Genomic DNA, 19988 nt, shown 5'->3' with positions numbered 1-19988 from the left:
CAACACACATGTATACAGAATATTTTCGCTGTATGCCAAAAATGTTTAATTGTTCCACTGGTAATTCTACTGTCAATCATTTCTTTTAATAATAAAGTTTTAAATATCTTAAATATCACACACACACCTTCCCTCTACTTTACAACACCCACTTAACTCTCCACAAATACATGTTCATTTCTTCTTCAGTACAATACTCCTACAGGTGTGTTACAGCTTACAGGCATCTTACGACTTACATAAAGGTTCCGTTCCAGACAACCATGTGTAGATCAGTCTTTTGTAAACACTGTAGAGCAGCATTTCTTAATATTTTCCGACCTCAGCACCCCCTGTAGTCAGGTCTAGGCAGTCCAGCATACCTTCATCTGGTTGCAGAGACTACAGTTGCTACAGGGGTATGTGTAGTCTAACTGCCCTAATGTATCAAACTGCACTTGACAGAAGCCCTTTCCCATCACCCCAGGTTAAGAAATGCTGCTGTAGAGGGATGCCTGCACTGTATTACACACCTTTTTTTTAGCAAACATCATACATACTGCAGTGTAGTGTACAAGCATTCTTCCAACTGTGAAAGGGTTCTGCTCCTAAAAACACTCTGTAGATGGAGGGATGCCTGTGCTGTACAGCATGAGGAACTGGCCAACAAAGGGAAGATGGCATATTTATAAAGGGAGAAGTGTGTAGCTTATCTCCCTTTTCCCCGCTAATATCTGCCAGAAAGTGTGGGAACTCCAACAGTAACTTCTAAGTATTCAATTGAGTCATAAGCTTTATATAGGTACAGTAGTGGCCTTGATAGAAAAAAATGAAATTAGCATATATTGTGGCTTATCCCCCTCTTACTCAAACCTCTCATACAACATATTTCTAAGTTCTCTCTTTTTGTCTTCCAGAGTCTGACTCTCTCTCTTCATACTATAATTACAGTATTGACAATTTTTCACCTGTGTATTTTCTACATCAGACTACTCTTTGACTTTTGATGTGACCTGTACAATACTATACAGTGCAGTACACACCTGTGGGTAATTATGTACAGTACTATACCATTAACTAATCCTGTTAATTCTCACTTTATAATCAGCAATGTTTATTCCTCCACTCACTTACAGTTGGTCTTCATTCTTCACAAAATTCTCTGACTACAGAATTTGAAATTTTAAACCAGCAACAATGTTTATGCTCAACACAATACTGTTTACAAAACCTCTATGTCCCTCACTGCACACTTTCTCTACCAGCACCACACTGTCCACCTTTTGTAACCATCAACCTTGTCTTATCGATACAACCTCATACTACAGAAATGTCATTACATGTTACAGCACACATGTATTATCTACACACACTTCCTTCATGTACACACAGACACACACTAAGGTTAATACCAGTTAAAAAAAAAAATGCACGAAAATACATAGTATTTCTTATTCCTTTGTTCTTTAGTAACTACTGAAACAAGAAAAGTATTACAGTAAGTCATTTACATACTAAAATATACAACACCAAACTTGTATAATAGGCAGCCCTTAAATCAAGCAATTTCAGAAGCTGGTGCATAAAAGTCTAACCATAGTCAAATATAAAAAGCCATTTCTATTCCAATAAACAATTACTGTACTAAGGAACTGGCAATTATGCTAATGACAATTTGTGTGCAGATATTAAACTACTGTATATAAACAATACAATACATTCCCTTGTAACAAAACACAAGACTGATGTCACAGATCATCAGAGTGAAGGTGTGTGTACAGTACTAGTGAGGCCCCTATAGTAGTCTGGTTTATATTAAAGGAAGCAGTGTGTGTGTGTGTGTGTGTTTTTAGTGACTGTATTTTTATAATTCTTCTTACATGATTTATGCCGAGCAAAGGTCTTCACCTTTTCAGCAAGGTGTACTCCAATTGTAATAATACTAATATTAATAATAATTTTTGGTGTGCAGAAATTTAGTGGTACAGTACAGGCATTCAAAATCAAAACAGGAAAATTGGCTTTTGACTCAAATTACTCAAGTTATGATTATTTTCCAGAGTAACATGTTTGTTATAACACAAGAGTGGTAACAACACACCATGTTTGATGATCTCAACAACACCCGAAACTGGCTGAACCCCTTGAGCACGGAAACACCCACAAATTATCTTGGCAAAACATTCACATTAGTACAGCAACTTTATTCCGTAAGTATGATGTCTTTACTCTTGACCTTTTGAAAAAAGTGACCTAGTCCTCTGCATATGATGGCACTGTACTTGGGGTTAAATCACCATACTCAAGGGGTTACACCAAGTTAAACTAAACAGACTCAACTTAACCTCACTTCCAAGTCCTGACTCATTCCAGCAAAATTCCCCCCTTATCTCCTCCAGTGTACTGGCAGGACAGAGGTGTAAAAGTGACCAAGGAGAAATAGCTTGTCATTCTTGAGTTCAAAATCTATTAAGTCACCGTTCCAATTCCAAGCACCATAAAATTTCCCGAAAATTAAATTTCCTTACATAGAAACCCTTTAAATGCCACATACTATACAGGTAATTAAGATAATCATTGAGGCTCCTGAACACACACCTTCACCTTTTACTTCAACATATTATAATTGTGTGAAAATTCCTAGTTGATGGGAGACCAATTTAACTCTACATTATTGTACATAAACTGGCATGAGTTTCATGTATTTCTCCTTTAAGACATAAATATCTTACATACCTATAAGATATAACATATACTGTATCTGTACCATGTTAGCAGATATTCAATAACGGTAAAAAATTCAAGGTTTTTACCATACTGTATTTAATACTACCATATCTATTTGAACATTGAAAAGTATTACAGTAACATGTTTCAGATAACTGTATGCAATGTCTTCCTCATCAAGTTTGTCATTTCTCTTGATCCAGGAGTTTGTCTTTAGTCAAAAGACTCTTCAACCTCCCCATCTCCGACGTTATTTTGTTCAGTATCTCCGTCTTTTCTCTCTTCATTTTGTGGAGTTCCTCTATAGCAGCGTCCTCTTCAGTTTTGGACACTTCCTGGATTTCCTCGAGTTTTCTCTTAACTCTCTGTATGTTTGACACAGTTTTCTTAACCAAGGTAACACCATCACCACCAGCTAGTTCATCTCTGCTAACTGCTCTACTTCCATCTCCATCAGATTTTTTTTTAACAGTAATTCCACTTTCTTTACTGATAAAAATTTGGGTCCTGGTCGACCTTCTTAAACCTTTATCCAAATCTGTACTTGGCTCACTCTCACTAACCTTTTTCTCTTGATTTTTACTGATAACTTGGTGTTTCTTATCTTCTTCACTCTTGATCTCTGTGTTCACTACCCCACTCTTGTTTGTTGTATGTGCAATTTTCACACATTCCTCACTTTTCAGTTCTAAAATTCCCTCACCTCCCTCACCCCCCAAACCCCTACTATCACTTTTCACTTCATTTGCCTCTTGCTCTGGTTCTTCTACCTCATCGGGAACTTCCATCGTCTTCACTTGCTCGTTTTGTGCATCACTTTCATCATTTTTCGATATTTCAACCCGAGTGTAGTTATGATGATTTTCATTTCCGCACTTGGTGATGGTGATGGCCGGTGGGGAGTGTACCACTTGCTTCGTTTCCAAATTATTAACTTTAGGGACTTCATCGTTGCTTAAAGATTCACAGTCTTCGTCGGCCTCGGTAACCTCCCCGCTGGTCTCGCCGTCTCTCAGATCCTCGGAGGTTAATGTTTCCCGACGGTCTACAGCGTTCTTGTCTGCGTTCACTTGTTCTGCTGCTGTGTTTTCTTCATTACCTTTACATATTGAATCACTCTTCTCAGTTTCATTTTGTGAGTTATTTTGTTTATTAACACCTTCTGTCTCTGTCTCTGTTTGGTCACCTCCACTTGTGCTTAGTTCATCTTTATCATCAGACTGGACCTCACGGTTTTCTAGACCACGCTCATCGACCTTCGACTGACTAGTTTTACCATTTTCATTCTTGGCATCTTCTTTTCTTTCATTTTTTTCTATTGTGTCGGGGTATTTACTGCGTGGAAAACTGTTTGACAGTGAATCGGTGCCCTCGCTGCCCCCAGAGGACTCCGACCCCAGTTCTATGTCCTCATAAGCCATCATGTCACCCTCAACATCATCTACCATGTCATCATATTCTCCTCCTTCCCCAGCCATTAGGTCATCATCGTCGTCTTCCCCAGTCATCACGTCGTTCCCTTCTTCGTCTGCTGTAATGTCATCTTCTTCACTGCCCAGTACATCACTTTCTTCATCATCATCATCTGCCATCAAATCATCTTTTTTACCTTCACCTGCTATGATGTTCTCCCCCTTTTCCTTAGCTGCTATGAACGCCTCTACTCTCTCATTCACAGTGGCGTCATCATCATCATCGTCATCATCGTCGTCATCGTCGTCATCGTCATCATCTTCACCTGCAATGATGTCATAATCTTCACCTATCATCATCTCATCTTCCTTTTCTTCAACTGTCATCACATCATCTTCATCATCCATAACATCATCATCATCATCATCATCATCATCATCATCTTCACCTGCAGTTTCATCTTTCTTTTCTTTCTTTGTCAACACATCCTCCTCCTCCTCCTCCTCTTCATTATCATCATCATCATCATCTTCATCATCCTCACCAGTCATAACATCTTCCTTTTCTTCTTCACCTGTTGCTTCATCTTCCTTCATCATCACATCATCATCATCTCCCATCATCAAATCTTCTTTTTCCTCTCTTGTCATCTCACCATCTTCACCTGGCAACACATTTTTCTTCCCCTTACCATCCACACCTTCTTCATGGCTCCCAGTTAATCCATCATCCACCTCTTCTTCACCTACTTCATCCTTCTCCTCCTCCTCCTCCTCCATCATCACATTGTCTTCCTTTCCCTCACTTGTCATCAAACCATCGTCACCTTCACCTATCACCTCATCGTCACCTTCACCTACCACCTCATTGTCACTTTCACCTTCCACCTCGTCGTCACCTTCACCTACCACCTCACTGTCACTTTCACCTTCCACCTCGTCGTCACCTTCACCTATCACCTCATTGTCACTTTCACCTTCCACCTCGTCGTCACCTTCACCTATCACCTCATTGTCACCCTCTCCTGCCATCTCATTGTCACCTTCACCTATAACCTCTTCGTCACTTTCACCTATCACCTCATCGTCACCTTCACCTACAGCGTCACCTTCACCTACAGCGTCACCTTCACCTGCCATCTCATTATTTCCTTCATTTTCCATCATTTTATCTTTTCCATTTTCACTTGTATCATGCAAAGTCAATTCAACACTTTCTGGTTTAAGTGACATTTCTGTGGTCTCGGCCGTTGCTTTGACGTCCTTTGGAATTTTTACATCTACATCCGAGCTACTTTCTTCTTCCTCTTCTTCCTCCTCCTCTTCCTCCTCCTCCTCCTCTTCCGTGCCATAAACACACCCATCAACAACCAATGCCTCCTTTTTCTTTGGGAACTTCATCTCGCGTTCTAAGTTCTGTTTGCTCTCCTTTTCCGTCCTCCTCACAAACGAGTCAATGGATTCATCACTATCGTCCTCGTTGTTCTGTTCCATCATGGCCTCAAAGTATCCTCCATCTTGCTCCTCTCTATCTTTGACTTCTGTGGCTGAATCTTCGCTAACGTTCATCATTCCACATTTGGCGTTTTCGTCCTCTTTCTTGTTGTTTTGGTCAAGTTTCACAGAAGACATTACTTATGGTCTTTGAGCAACCTGGTTCTAATTTTTGACACCAATAAGCAACATGTTCTCACGTAGCCACAAAAGGAAAGTCTTTTGCTATTTTTATCACAAAAACTGGTGTCTTGTTTTTCTCTCCAAGACAGCTGATGCAGTGTTATCTGAAAGTGAAGATGGAAAACTAGACAGACTTGTAAATATTCTACTGGGAGAAGGCAAGTAACATATTAAATTCTGTCTGTTTCTGACCTCGCTAGAATTATAACCAAGGAAAAGTTACACAAGAAAAAGCAATGAATAAAATGATAATGTAAATGTAATGTAAATAAAAACACAGTATTTCTGAATGTAAGTTAAATAGAAAAAACCGATCATATAATACCTGACGACCAAACACATAAATACAGCAACAGCAGACCATAAAACACAACACACTTCACTAAACACAACACACTTCACTAAACACAACACACTTCACTAAACGCTCCACAATACACTTCACTAAACACAACACAACACACTTCACTAAATGCTCCACAACACACTTCACTAAACACTCAACACAACACACTTCACTAAACACTCAACACAACACACTTCACTAAACACTCAACACAACACACTTCACTAAACACTCAACACAACACACTTCACTAAACACTCAACTCAACACTCAACACAACACATTCACTAAACACTCAACACAACACACTTCACTAAACACACAACACACTTCACTAAACACTCAACACAACACACTTTCTAAACACTCAACACAACACACTTCACTAAACACAACACACTTCACTAAATACTCAACACACAACACACTTCACTAAATACTCAACACAACACACTTCACTAAACACTCAACACACTTCACTAAACACACACAACACACTTCACTAAACCCTCAACACAACACACTTCACTAAACACTCAACACAACACACTTCACTAAACACTCAACACAACACACTTCACTAAACACTCAACACAACACACTAAACACTCAACACAACACACTAAAACACACAACACACTTCAACACTCAACACAACACACTTCACTAAACACTCAACACAACACACTTCACTAAACACTCAACACAACACAACACAACACACTTCACTAAACCCTCAACACAACACACTTCACTAACACACTCAACACTCAACACAACACACTTCACTAAACACTCAACACAACTTCACTAAACACTCAACACAACACACACTTCACTAAACACTCAACACAACACACTTCACTAAACACTCAACACAACACACTTCACTAAACACTCAACACAACACACTTCACTAAACACTCAACACAACACACTTCACTAAACACTCAACACAACACACTTCACCACTAAACCCTCAACACAACACACACTTCACTAAACACTCAACACAACACACTTCACTAAACACTCAACACAACACACTTCACTAAACACTCAACACAACACACTTCACTAAACACTCAACACAACACACTTCACTAAACACACCACAACACACTTCAGTAAACACTCAACACAACACACTTCACTAAACACACACCACAACACACTTCACTAAACACACCACAACACACTTCAGTAAACACACTCCACAACACACTTGATCACCTTCCCAGGGGTGACACAGTACCATGACCAACACTGCTCCACACACCGCTAACAACACTTCACAACCATTAAACAACCTCACACGTAACATCACAAGTCATTAACAACCGTCTACTAAGCTGTGACTTAATTGCCTAGTTGAAGTGACTTAATTAACACCAGCAAGCAAGCAAGAAGCAATGGTGTATTTAAACTTGTGACTTGTTTCTTGTTCCTCACTTGACTGAAACAACAACCACCATCACCACAACCAAGGAGCAACACACACCAACAACCACAAACAATGACCACAACTGGGCCATGAAGAAGAGGTCAATAGGTGATGATAATAACCATCGGGTATTAGTGGTGGCTGAAGGTTGGCTTGGTTGTTGTCGTTGTTGTGTCACGGCGAACACCTCTAGCGTCTGTCTCTACTGGCCAACACCTCCAGCGTCTGTCTCTAATGGCGAACACCTCTAGCGTCTGTCTCTACTAGCGAACACCTCCAGCGTCTGTCTCTACTGGCCAACACCTGTACCAACAGCTGCCAGCGAACACCTGTATCATGTGACACCCATCCATGCCCAGGGAAGAAAGCCATTTAAACGGAGTACAAATCTCACCACTCAGCTATTCACGGCATCAACAGTGAAACACCTCGTTTACATGTTACAAAGTCTCCTTGATAATATATCCATATAATATTTTAATTAATGATGATTAGCGTAATTGATAGCCTAGTTACGAGCTTCAAGGCCTTAGTTGTTGAAGCACAGTAATATAACTCTCCTGCAGTCATTAAATTTGAGATCCTCTGAACAATATTATTACCTGCACAAAATATTAAGACAGTATGATGCTCACAGGAGACGAGACATTATACACAATTACATGATACAATGAAACCGCTTTGCATTTCTCTCTTTTGGTAGGTTTGGCATGACGACCGTTTAGTTACATTGATATTAGATACATTTATATTAGTGTGCAAGTTAAGGCAGTAGAAGTTATAGTAGTGTCATGACATAGTAAATACTGTGAGCCTTCAACTTATACTGATGTGGATATTTCTTAATTAAAGTTCTATCCTGGAAAAACGACTTAAATGGTTGTTTTGTTAGTATCCCAGCATTCTATGTCCAATTGTACATACTGAAATAATGTGAATTTTTATAATTTTATAGAAGAATTATAGATCTAACTATATATATATTTATATTCGGTATTTATGTTTGTGTAGAAGGAGGAGAAGTAGTAGTGTGGTAGTAGGCTCGTAGTAGTGTGGTAGTAGGCTCGTAGTAGTGTGGTAGTAGGCTCGTAGTAGTGTGGTAGGAAGACACTTTAGGCTCGGGTCCCTCGGCCACAGCACGACAACAAAGATGTCCGCCAACGGGGCCATAACCCACGTCTGTGAGACCAGTGGCTGTAACTCTGAGGCCAAGCTTCAATGTCCAACATGTATCAAACTAGGCATTCAAGGATCATTCTTCTGCTCACAGGTGAAGTTAATAGTGGAGGTGTAAGCCGGTCATTACTCCAGTTCCCGGCCAACAAATATTTTCATCGCCTATTACAAAAAAACTATTAAGACTAGTGTAGTGATCTGTATGATAAATGACCATGTATTAAATGTCGTCAGATGTTAAATATGTTTAGTACAGATACACCTCCATGTTGACACAGCCAGGACGGTTCTGGGGCACCAAACTCAACTAAATCTGGTGACCAACATCATCCTCTTTATTATCCTCAAGCATTTTTAGAACAACTCAATTTCTTAATTCAAAACACGTCTTACACATAGTTCAGGCTATTCTAAGACACCTTTCTTCTATGGCATCTCCGTCAGAAATGAATAGTTACCAGAATATTATGCGGTTTAGGTTGGAATTGAGCCCAGGCAAATTTACCGGAGTTGTTTGGTTTTGTTCATTATTCTATATATTCTTATCATTATAGTAAATATTTTAAAAGAGGCAACATTAACAACAACCTAATAGAACTTGACCTAACATTACCTAACTTCCTAGCATTAAAACCAAATTTTTAATTTTTTTTAAACATTGGTGTTCGGTTTAAAAAAATGGTTTTCGCCAGCCCTGTTTTCATTGCTAATTACTTGCCGCCTATGGTTTTTCAAGGTTAACTTTTTGGTTTTTATGTTTTACAAGTATTTTGGTTTACTTTAAATTTCAATTCTGAAAGAAACGGTGTCCTGCCTAAATTTCTTTAAGGGGTAAGGCTTACCGTTTTGGCCATAAACTTGGTCTCGCCAACTTTGTTCCAAGTCTCAATATACTGTATGTACTCCAGAACATGTCTGTAACAGTAATGTCACTTCTTACATTATGTCTAACATTTGTTCTTTATTTGCAGAGTTGCTTTAAGGGTTCCTGGGACTCACACAAACTCCTTCACAAAAAGACCAGTAAGTTTCTGTGTGACGTCTCGTGCACTGAACATAGCTGCTCTAGATCTGTAAAATTGCATGATGAAAGTATGAGCCTTGTGTGTTTTTCTGAATTGAAGAAGTACAGTGACTTTTTTTCAGGCTTTTGTAAACATTCTTTCAATTAATTATGAATATGCCACACAAATATTAATGAGAATTATAAAATAATATATTTTGAACACATTCTTTAAATTATTTCCATAATAATTTTGATCCTCAAATATTTATTACTTATATTGTTCATGAGTTGTCATTTATCACCTTAATGATTTAATTGTAATTATTTTTGCATTGTTAGTTTACACTCCATTCATTATAGTGTACTTATAGTGAACTGTTACTTTATCTCTTAAGTCTGTGGGCATGAAGACCTTTGCTGATATGTGAACTTACTGTAAGAGAAATAATATGATGTTATCTCCCCTCTCATCATCTCTTGAGGTAAACTGTAGAGGTCTTGTCGTAGCTGTTATAGTCTGGTTGTGGTTGTTGCCCATATTTAACTGATGACTTATTTTTTACTTTCATTTACTCTAATTTGTCAATCTATTTCTTCTTTTCTCTTAAACTAAGTGATTTTAGATGTACAGTATATAAGGACCTAGGATATGATATAATGGGACTTTAAACATTGTTCTGTAAGTACAGTATGCACATAGCATGTGTTTCGACTTACATACATTTTCGACTTAAGACCGTCCCCAGGAACGGAACTCGCTCACAACCCGGAGATTGCCTGTAAACATAATTTCAACCTTACAGACATAATGTAATTGACATTTTAAGGATCTGTGGATAAAAGTTGAAATACTGTAAGTACTTAGAAAACTGATCAATAGATAAACTTTGTCACTCGTAGTGAACCAAGTGTGTATCTCCCTACTGTCTTGTGGAGCTACAGGTGTGGGTGTGTAATGTCAGTACCAGATTACTGTATTATTATTATTTTTTCTCATGGCAATACCTTTTCTGCACCTCCTTTTTTGGTCAGTTCTCTCGTGCCACATCAATTTTATCAGTCATTGTAGTAAAGGTAACACTGTTTTATTGATGTTTTTAACTTGTCTCTAGATCATGGTACAATACTGTACTGTATTCACATTTTGAGGCTGTACTTGATTGAATCCACACATTGTACAGTACTGTCGCTTCTTGTTTTCTTCACACTCACTTCAACCATTTTCTCCTTCTCTTACAAACCCTAACCTTACTGGTCTTCATTCAACTTGTTAACATTACCTTGCTTTATAAAACCTCTCACTTCACCTCATCCAGACATACTTAAAGTCTCATTTAGTCTCATGCCTGATAATGTTCGTGTTGCTTTTTTAAGAATTTATTAAAGTTTTACAATCATTGTCTTATTCTTCATTGTTGAGCCCACAAAACAGTTCTTCCTACTGTACTCTACTAGCTGTAATAAAACAGGAATGTATTTCTTCCATGGTGTGTGTGTTAGTCCTGACCCAGATTGAGGTGGTTATGGGTTTAATCAGTGTAACATAGATTCCTGGTAGCATCCATGCAGTTAATTATTTGCTTACTTGTTGTTGTTGTTGGTTGATTAAGGCACTGAAGATACAAACCTCTTGCTATTGTTTGCTGTCAACTGCCAAGCCAAAAATTAACCGAGTGTTGTCTTGTTGGTACAGAGACACCATGGCTCACCCAACAGCTAGACAACTACTTGCAGTATTTTCCTGGATATTCAATAGTTCAGAGAGCAGTTACTCAGTTTAAGAATATTTCAGGAGCCAGTGATTCCAACTCCTCGCAGTACAACCCCTGGCCATACTACATGTTTACTGGTAAGTACAGTACAGTACAGTACACTTTCTTCCTCCAGTTAATATCCATAAGGCTGTCACCTTTTGTAAACCTGATATAATAGTCCTTGTGGATCTTCTCTTAGCAATATATATAGTAGTTTGATAAAAATAATGAAATGATATACAAGGTGAATGTTGAATTTTATTAAATTTTTTTATATACAGTACTGTACACCCATCATCTAACAGAGCGCAGTAAAGTCATAGTTTTCCATTTGTCTGTATATTTACCTCAATTTTAATCAAAGTGTTCAGAAACTGCAAAGAAATGGCAGCAGTACTCTATATATATATAAACAAAACACATCCATTCTCAGTTTTCTGTGACATGTAGACTTATACTAGAGTCTTGAGAGATGGAACTTGTATATTTTGGTGATGATTTTGTTCAAGGTTTGTTTACTGAAGTGCTGGTCTGGTCTGTACTGTAGTGTGTTGTGTTCTCCTGACAGGCAGTTTACGACCATACCCTCAAAGCAACAAGAGAGAAGTTCCTCCTCCTATAGGCAGACCAGACTATGCAGACGACCCAAATGGATTCCCTCACTCAGAGCAGAAGTTACGAGGATCCACCAACATCAAGTGCCTTTCAGATGAGGAGATTGAGGGGATGAGAGTGGCCTGCAAGGTAACCAGATTTGCTTATTGTTGTCTCGGATTTATCTTTAACCGGGAAGGCACATACAAGTGTATTATAACTGTGTGCACTAAGGTGGCTTGGCTTAATGCAGCAATTTTTTGTTATTTAGATTGGTGTGATGGGTGATGCTACAGTAGGTTGTGTGAGGTGACTTAAGATAAACCATTTGTGGGGCTTAATGGGGAGTGTCACAGTAGAACACCTTCATAATAGTAGCAAGAATCCATTAATTTTGCTCCAGGTGTATTGTGTGTGTTTGCTCATTTGTGAATTAAATTGTAAATTTTTTTTTTCCAGTTGGCTCGAGAAGTTTTGGACGAGGGAGTGAAGGCAGCGGGCATCGGTGTCACAACAGACGAGGTTGATCGCATCGTACACGAAGCTGCCGTCGAGAGAGAGTGTTACCCGTCACCCCTCAATTACCACGGTTTTCCCAAGTCATGTTGTACATCAATCAATGAGGTCATCTGCCATGGCATCCCAGACATGAGGCCGCTGCAAAATGGAGACATATGCAACAGTAAGTCCTGGTGTTTATCTTTATGGTGTAGCTACAGGTCCGTCTCTGCTGTCCACCTGTTTCTTCTTTGTGTTTCCATCTGTACAGGAAGACAGACCCATGGGACTAGTGTGTTCATTTAATGACACCAATATCCCTTTGAAAGTTACCAAGTTCAAGGCAAAATATTAGTCACTGACCCATAATGTCTGTCTAGTTTGTGTCTTGCTTTAGTCCTTGGGATATTTAAGGTGCATAGGTGAATGGGATGTGCTGATTAATGTGTGCTTTAATTAATGCTTGTGTTGTTGTACTCAATAGTGGTACCAGTGAGGTCTTGGTTGCCTGGAATAAAGCAGATATGTGCTTGGAAGTAAGACAATCTAGTTATTGATTTATGATCTAACATGTTGTTTGTCATGGAATTGAATGTTCACTTATGCAGATCTGTTTGTTAAATATGCCTTTCAAATCCCTATTTCCTGCCTGTCGACTGCAGGGGTGTCACTAAGGTATAACTTGTCCCAGGCACCCACCACCCTTCCTCCTCTTGTAGTGACAGTTCTACACACAATTATTCGGATTTGTTATATAAACCAGAGAAATGAATGTATTTATGTTGATGCAGGTAATTGGCTTTTGTATCAAATTGTGTATTTCACAAGAATGTTGATACAAAACAATGGAGAAAATACAATACAGTACTTAAATGTTTTATGTTTCATCCACAGTTGATGTTACGGTTTATCATCGCAATTTCCACGGTGACTTGAACGAAACTTTGTTTATTGGAGAAGTAAATAGTATAGCAAGAAACCTAGTCAAGACTACCTGGGAATGTCTACAGAAGTCCATTGAAATAGGTAACTATATCTTTGATTTTAAGAATTTTATTGAAGTGTGTACAATATGTGTGTGTGCATGTACTATAATTTATGTACTACAGTACTGTACAGTACTGTATATTGATTCTCTTGATTCTGGTCATCCTGCATTACATAGGAAAAAGTGTGAAGGAGCAAAAAATTTTTTACTGTAAGTAAAAAAACAAAACATTAAAACCCCCAAATTTATTAAAACCAAGAAAAATGCATTGATTAAAAAACACATGCAAAAAAACGTTTTTTGTTTGGTTTAAACTGGCCAACCATGATGCTGTGACTGGTTTTCACTTTGCCCAAAAAATGATGTTTGACGTCAAAAATATGCATTTCGGCAATTTGGGTCATACCATGGATTTTGTTCAGATTTCACACAAAGGTGCCGGTACTACTTTACATGCTGATTAAGGATCTGGATTTGCAATTTAAAAATTTAAGTAATTAGTGTTAATTAATGACAATTAAAATAATTAAAGATATATAGAATATTTAAAGTCAATTATGCTGTGCTGGGTAAGTTTTTTTTTTTTTCGGGGATTAGCCCATCTGGGCACAGGTCACTGACCCACATCGGGGTCTGGGGGGGACAAAAATAATAATAATTTACTGTAAATTAAAAAAATAAAATAATAATAATAATAATAACACTATATTATATAATAATAATAATAATAGTAAAGAAACATAATTAATATAAAAATGAAAAAAAGATTTAAAGCGAGGAACAAAATATCTGTTGTGTTGTCAATAGAAAGAGAAACAATTGAGACCCTGCAATTGTGTGTGAATGAGGCAGAAAGTCAGATCATCAACCTGGGACTTGGTCACATATGGCAGCAGGGTCTACCATTAGACAACACATTATGCTTCCAATATCTTCCCAGGCGGTAGTACCTCCCTGTTTGGTAGCTGCCTATAATGGTGTAATGTGTTGTAATCTTAATCTATGATAATAATAAATGGATTAGAGATTGTAGTTAGTGATACTTTCAAGTTTGTGATGTATAACATAAATTCTTATTTGTTTTCATAATTTTTGGTTCCCTAATCTAATTGTTTTATAATACAGTATTGTAATTTTAGGGATTATGACTTTTGGTACAGTATCTGATGTGCACAGAATTTAGGTAATGCTAGAGTTTCATTTTGAATTTATTTACCAATTGTACTCATTTATTTATTTTTAACTTAAATCTTTGACCACAGTCAAGCCCGGTGTTAAGTATCGAGACGTGGGAGCAGTCATCCAGAAGCACGCCCACTCCCAAGGTTTCTCTGTAGTGCGCTCTTACTGTGGGCACGGCATCCATCAGCTCTTCCACACGGCGCCATCTGTTCCACATTATACCAGTGAGTTATAACACCAAAATTGGTTTGGTTTTACATTGCCAAGGACGTGACCGAGTTAAAACACGACATAAGGATTTTCAGTTCTATTAACGACAGCCTTACGAGAAAAACGCTTTGGCGTGCGCATCAGCTAATCGGCTAGTCCGCCAATACAGTAATTGGTTCTATGTTTACATTTTTTCCAATGAAGTAAATATCGAGAAAGTTGTGCTCATGAATATTTTTGCATTGTTTATATTAAAATTATTGGTCATTCTAAAATTTAGTTAACATATTGGTAATATATACAGTACAGGGTACAGTTTATGTGCGCCCATCAGTTGATTGAATTGCCCGCCAACGCTTCTCAGTTTAACTTTGTTGATCTCTTGAATAATTTTGCATTTTTACATTAATTTCAGAAAACAAAGCTGTGGGCATTATGAAGCCTGGACACACCTTCACTATTGAACCAATGATCTCAGAGGGTGAGTGTTTTGTTGGATCTGATTGTTGATGAAGTTTTGTTTTATTGTCCTCTTTACTGTTTTTTTTCAGACCTGTTTGTTCTTATCTTATTTTTCTCGTACAGGCAGGCTCCGAGTGACATACAAGTTCCATTCCTACGTATGTTCTTAAATAAAAAATGTACTTGAGGTGAACCACATACCCTCTGTGCATTATATACTCCTAAAAACACTTAATTTAAGAGAAAAGAAAAAATGGAATGATAAAATACAGTAAATGAAAGTAATAAGTAAGCCATCAGATAAATAAAATACAGGTACTGTAAATTTAAAGTTTAACATTATGGGACCTCGTTCATATCGGTGGATGTTCATAAGTCGAACGTACGTAACCCCTGGACCTCCTGTACAGTACTTTAAAATTCAAATTTTTTTTAATTCCATAAGTTACCATCCTCCCATGTACTGTACATTGGCTTTCACTGATACCTGGTACAGTGGTTGGCACATTTTGTGAGATGTGGCATTTCTGTGTTTGTTTACATAGTGTTAAAACTCCCATAATGGCCCAAAGAAAACTTGCATTCCACAGTTGCTACACCTCACAAAACATGCCAGCCACTGTACCAGGTATAAGTGAAGGCAACTGTACTTTTTTATATTAAATAAACTAATTCTCAGTAGTTTGTCTATTTGATCTTGTTTTTAACACTTACATTTTTAGTTTGTCCTCACAAAAAGCAGGAGAGTTTCCGTTACACATCCAATGTTGTTGTTGTTGGCATCGTCGTATTTGAATTACTTCTTAACATTGCATTTTATAACATTGTGTATACTGTAGTTATCTTAACACAACACTTTAGGTATCTTATCATGATCCCAGGCTTTTAAATGTACTGAATCTTGTAGACACATTTTCCTCCCTCAGTTTGTCCTGCCACGTGATCTCTTATCGTACTGTACTGCTTCACATTTTTAGATGCCTCCGTTGCCCCTTTATTCCTCTCTTAATAATTTCTTTTGTCCTTGAGTCATTTTCATGAGATTCTTTATACAGGACATTGCATTTATATCTGACGCTTTTATTGGTGCTATAAAAAAATAATGAACAATGTAAATGCTATGTATACCACATGGTCGTAAAGCACATGGATCCGAGATTATGCCGCAACTTAACACCATTTATATCATAAGAATTACATCTGACAAATGGTCCCGATTAGAATTGTTGCATTTCCATCAGAGAATCGGCTTATTGTGCATCACTGCATGTGTCTTGACCGATAGTACTGATGGTAGGTCGTAGTGTTACATTATTCAAAACTTTTAGGTATCACCTACAACACAGGAAAATAAGAATTAGTTCTGCCAATATTGTAGTTTATCCTGCTTCTCTTAACTCTCAGTAGCTCCTTCATATTTTCCTTCTACGTCACATTGTGCGTTATGTGGAGTGTAAGTGTCTAACGAGTGTTCTACTTTAGGTACTTGGAAAGATGAGCAGTGGCCGGACAACTGGACCGCGGTAACTGCCGACGGGAAACTTTCAGCCCAATTTGAGGAGACTCTTCTGGTGACGGAGACGGGGGTCGAGATCCTCACTCAGCGTAGAGAGAGAAATGGTCAACCATACTTCACAGATTAAAGTGTGATGAAAATTAGGCAAATTTCCAAGTACTGTATACTGGCTAGGAAATTATATATACCAATGAATTTATCTGACAGCTCTTGTTTGCAAATGTCCATTGTATGTGAAGAACTACAAGTGTACATAACTAAAACTTTATATTTCATATTTTCATGATGTTCAACATGGTATTAGTACACATACCAAGTCCAGTGATTATTTGTACTCCATGAGGGATCATTTGTGATATGTATGCCTAATGTCTTTTAGGAGTTACTATTATTTTGTCACCATTAAACCCTTATCTGATTGTTGTGCATTGTAGCGAATCACATCCCCAGTAATTCGAGATCAGCAAATATTTTCTTGTCAGAAGAGATACACATTTTTTCTACCGAATGATATCAAATGTTCAGTTACTTTAATAATCTTGTATGTTATGTTTATATATTAATTTAAGTACATCAGCTATTAGGTGTACAGTTCAGTATACAGTATGTATTGTTTGACTATTATGTAATCCAGTTTAACAGTTTTATATACCAACTCATAGAGATGTGATGCCATCCTTTGTACAATTTGTTATTGTTGTATTCCATTGAATGTAATTATGAAAATAAATCACCTGGTTTAATTTTGTTCTCACAGGACTAACTGCTCTTTGTCGAGTTTCTATATCAAAACAATGATTTTATCAAGAGGGAGGCAGGAGAGGGATTTGGGGAATGGGACAATATTGGCCGGGACAGCCCGCAGCAAGAGCGGGTGCCTAATAGATCTTGATCCTCCGGTGGTCAAGGATGTATATATATATAGAGGGTGTCCCAGAAAAATGTCCCTCCTACTCTGCCTGCTCCCTCCCTCCCTCCCTCTCTGCCTGCTCCCTGCCTCCCTCCCTGCATCCTTCTCTCCCTGCGGCTGTCCCTCCCTCCCTCCCTCCTTCACTGTTTGCTCCCTGCTTGTCCCCTGCCTCCCTCCTTCATCTCCTGCCTGCTCACTCCTTCCTGCTTGCCTGCATGCTCCCTGTCTCCCTGACTACTCCCTGCCTGCCTGCCTCCCTACCTGGGACACTCCCAGGTGCGGTGGGAACCCTCCCATGAGTGGCGGGGGTCCCTGGGACACACTCAGGATGGAGGCTCCTGGTAGTTTTGCAGGGGTGGCGGTGCCCCCAGGGTAGGCGACTTCCCATGGGACTCTCCTAGGGACGGCAGGGGGTCCAGAGGTGGCGAGGTCCCCATGAAACCTCCCTGGGGCAACTGGGCCCCCATAGACCCCCTCAAGGGCGGCACAGACCCCAGGGATCCTCCCAAAGGCAACGTGGGCCCCTGGGACCTTCCCAGGTGCAGTGGGGGATCCTGGGATCCTCCCAAGGTCGGCGGGGCCCCTGCAACACTCCCAGGGGCGGCTGGAGACCCCAGGTACTCTCATAGGAGTGGGTGGTAGCCACTGGGACCCTCTCAAGTGCGGCAGAGTCCCCATTCAATCTCCCAGGAGCCCCTGGGAGACACCCAAGAGCGGTGCAGAACCCTGGGACCCTCCCAGAGGCAGCAGGTGCCCCTGGGACCATTATAGAGGCATCAGGGACCCCTGAAACCTTCCCAATTGTGGCGGTGGCTCCTGGGACCTTACCAGGTTTGGCAGGGCACCTGCTGCCCTTGGAAATGTCTCGGGGTGCCGCCGCTCCTGGGAGGGTCCCAGGGGCCCTCGCTGCACCTACGAGGGTTGCAAGAGCCCCCACCAATCTTGAGAGAGTTATTGGGTCCCCTGTTTTCTGTGGTTGGCTTCCAGAGGGCGCAGCCGGCCCTGCAATGGTCCCTGAAGACCCCACTGCCCCTTAAAGGGTCCTAGCCATATCTGGTAGCGTCCCAGGGGACCTCGCCGCCTCTGAGAGGGTCACAGGAGCCCCTGCTGCCCCTGAAAGGGTCCTCGCTGTATCTGGAAGAGTCACAGTGGCCCTCTTTGCTCCCGGGAGGGTCCCAAAGGCCCCCCATCGCCTCTGGGAGGGTTCTTGGGGCCTTCGACGCCCCGGAGAGTGTCCTCGCCACACCTTTGTGGGTACCTAAGGACCGTGCCGCCCCTGCAAGTGTCCTTGGGGACTCTAGCATCCCCTGCGAGGGTTGCAGGTGCCCTGTCTTACCTCGGTAGGTCCCAGGTACCCCTGCCGCAACTGGGAAGGCCTCAGGGGCCCCCGACGCCTCTATAAGCTGCCTCTGGGAGTGTCCCAGGGGCTACTGCCAATCCTGCCTCTGGTGGCACCTGGGTGGGTCCCTGGGGGCAGTTGTTTTTTGTGCTATTTAGAGCTCTGGTAGATGCGACTACAATGCCCATTATAACATTTCTACTATTATTGCTTCCTTAACAGCAGAATGGAGAGCAATATCCAACAGGAAAACATAAGTTTGGGTGTTGTGCTGACTGACTGTTCTCTTCTCCCATTGGCTGTAATTTGGTGGGTATACAGCCAATAGGAGAAGAGAACAGTCAGTCAGCACAACACCCCAACTTATGTTTTCCTGTTGGCTATCCTTCTCCATTCCATTGTTCACAATGAAATCGAAAATAATATCCAACAGGAAAACATAAGTTGGGGTGTTGTGCTGACTGACTGGTCTCTTCTCCTATTGGCTGTAATTTGGTGGTTATACATTTCAGTCCACCAATCACATTTAAGTATGGAATTGATGGGAGCATCCCAGAGGTCCTTGAACAGCTGTGAGGGTCTCAGAGGCTCCTGCCACCTCTGGGAGGATCCAGGGGTATTTGACACCCTTAGGAGGGTTCCAGGGGCTTTGCCGTCTCTGGGAGGGTCACCAAAAGTCCCCGCCACCTGTGGGAGTATTCTAGTGGTCCCTGCCGCCCTTAGAACGATCTCAGGGATCACCACCGCTCCTGGGAGGGTCTGAGGGGC

The 19988-nt window shown here is 40.0% G+C and overlaps 3 protein-coding genes across 4 annotated transcripts; 2 read left to right on the top strand and 1 right to left on the bottom strand.

Annotated features, from left to right (window-relative positions):
* Nucleotides 1-2891: 2891 nt before the first annotated feature.
* On the bottom strand, nucleotides 2892-5750 carry LOC121870582 (uncharacterized protein DDB_G0290685-like). The gene is made up of 3 exons (XM_042372412.1): nucleotides 5496-5750; nucleotides 4664-5381; nucleotides 2892-4291 (listed from the first exon to the last, which is right to left on the bottom strand). The coding sequence occupies exons 1-3, from the start codon at nucleotides 5748-5750 to the stop codon at nucleotides 2892-2894; spliced, it is 2373 nt and encodes a 790-aa protein (XP_042228346.1).
* A 2937-nt stretch (nucleotides 5751-8687) lies between these two features.
* LOC121870662 (methionine aminopeptidase 1-like) lies at nucleotides 8688-17740 on the top strand. Of its 2 annotated transcripts, none has more exons than XM_042372550.1 (9): nucleotides 8688-8855; nucleotides 9733-9784; nucleotides 11560-11616; nucleotides 12090-12265; nucleotides 12575-12797; nucleotides 13508-13639; nucleotides 14864-15007; nucleotides 15409-15474; nucleotides 16938-17740. In XM_042372550.1, the coding sequence occupies exons 1-9, from the start codon at nucleotides 8736-8738 to the stop codon at nucleotides 17096-17098; spliced, it is 1131 nt and encodes a 376-aa protein (XP_042228484.1). In that variant the 5' UTR covers nucleotides 8688-8735; the 3' UTR covers nucleotides 17099-17740. The 2 variants fall into 2 exon arrangements, with proteins under 2 accessions (XP_042228484.1, XP_042228483.1); XM_042372549.1 differs by having other exon boundaries at nucleotides 8689-8855; nucleotides 11461-11616.
* A 576-nt stretch (nucleotides 17741-18316) lies between these two features.
* LOC121870581 (U1 small nuclear ribonucleoprotein C-2-like) lies at nucleotides 18317-18918 on the top strand. The gene is made up of 2 exons (XM_042372411.1): nucleotides 18317-18392; nucleotides 18572-18918. The coding sequence occupies exons 1-2, from the start codon at nucleotides 18317-18319 to the stop codon at nucleotides 18916-18918; spliced, it is 423 nt and encodes a 140-aa protein (XP_042228345.1).
* The last annotated feature ends 1070 nt before the right edge of the window (nucleotides 18919-19988 follow it).

The sequence above is a fragment of the Homarus americanus genome, unplaced genomic scaffold, assembly GCF_018991925.1.
Source record: "Homarus americanus isolate GMGI-L3 unplaced genomic scaffold, GMGI_Hamer_2.0 scaffold56333, whole genome shotgun sequence".
In the NCBI taxonomy this organism is placed as follows: Eukaryota; Metazoa; Arthropoda; class Malacostraca; order Decapoda; family Nephropidae; genus Homarus; species Homarus americanus.
Note: the sequence above shows the minus strand (reverse complement) of the source record. Positions and strands in the feature narration are given on the sequence as shown.

What these genes read in the sequence shown, in the direction of transcription:
- LOC121870582 (XM_042372412.1), bottom strand. Translation starts at nt 5,750, where the DNA reads ATGTCTTCTGTGAAACTTGACCAAAACAACAAGAAAGAGGACGAAAAC. An exon ending in AGTTCCCAAAGAAAAAGGAG is followed by an intron (nt 5,382 to 5,495) that starts GCATTGGTTGTT and finishes AAAATTCCAAAG; the next exon opens with GACGTCAAAGCAACGGCCGA. An exon ending in AAAGGAAGATGTTATGACTG is followed by an intron (nt 4,292 to 4,663) that starts GTGAGGATGATG and finishes ATTTGATGGCAG; the next exon opens with ATGATGATGATGAAGAAAGT.
- LOC121870662 (XM_042372549.1), top strand. Translation starts at nt 8,736, where the DNA reads ATGTCCGCCAACGGGGCCATAACCCACGTCTGTGAGACCAGTGGCTGT. An exon ending in ACTCCTTCACAAAAAGACCA is followed by an intron (nt 9,785 to 11,460) that starts GTAAGTTTCTGT and finishes TTGTTGGTACAG; the next exon opens with AGACACCATGGCTCACCCAA. An exon ending in ACAGAAGTCCATTGAAATAG is followed by an intron (nt 13,640 to 14,863) that starts GTAACTATATCT and finishes CTTTGACCACAG; the next exon opens with TCAAGCCCGGTGTTAAGTAT.
- LOC121870581 (XM_042372411.1), top strand. Translation starts at nt 18,317, where the DNA reads ATGAAACCTCCCTGGGGCAACTGGGCCCCCATAGACCCCCTCAAGGGC. An exon ending in CCCCAGGGATCCTCCCAAAG is followed by an intron (nt 18,393 to 18,571) that starts GCAACGTGGGCC and finishes TCAATCTCCCAG; the next exon opens with GAGCCCCTGGGAGACACCCA.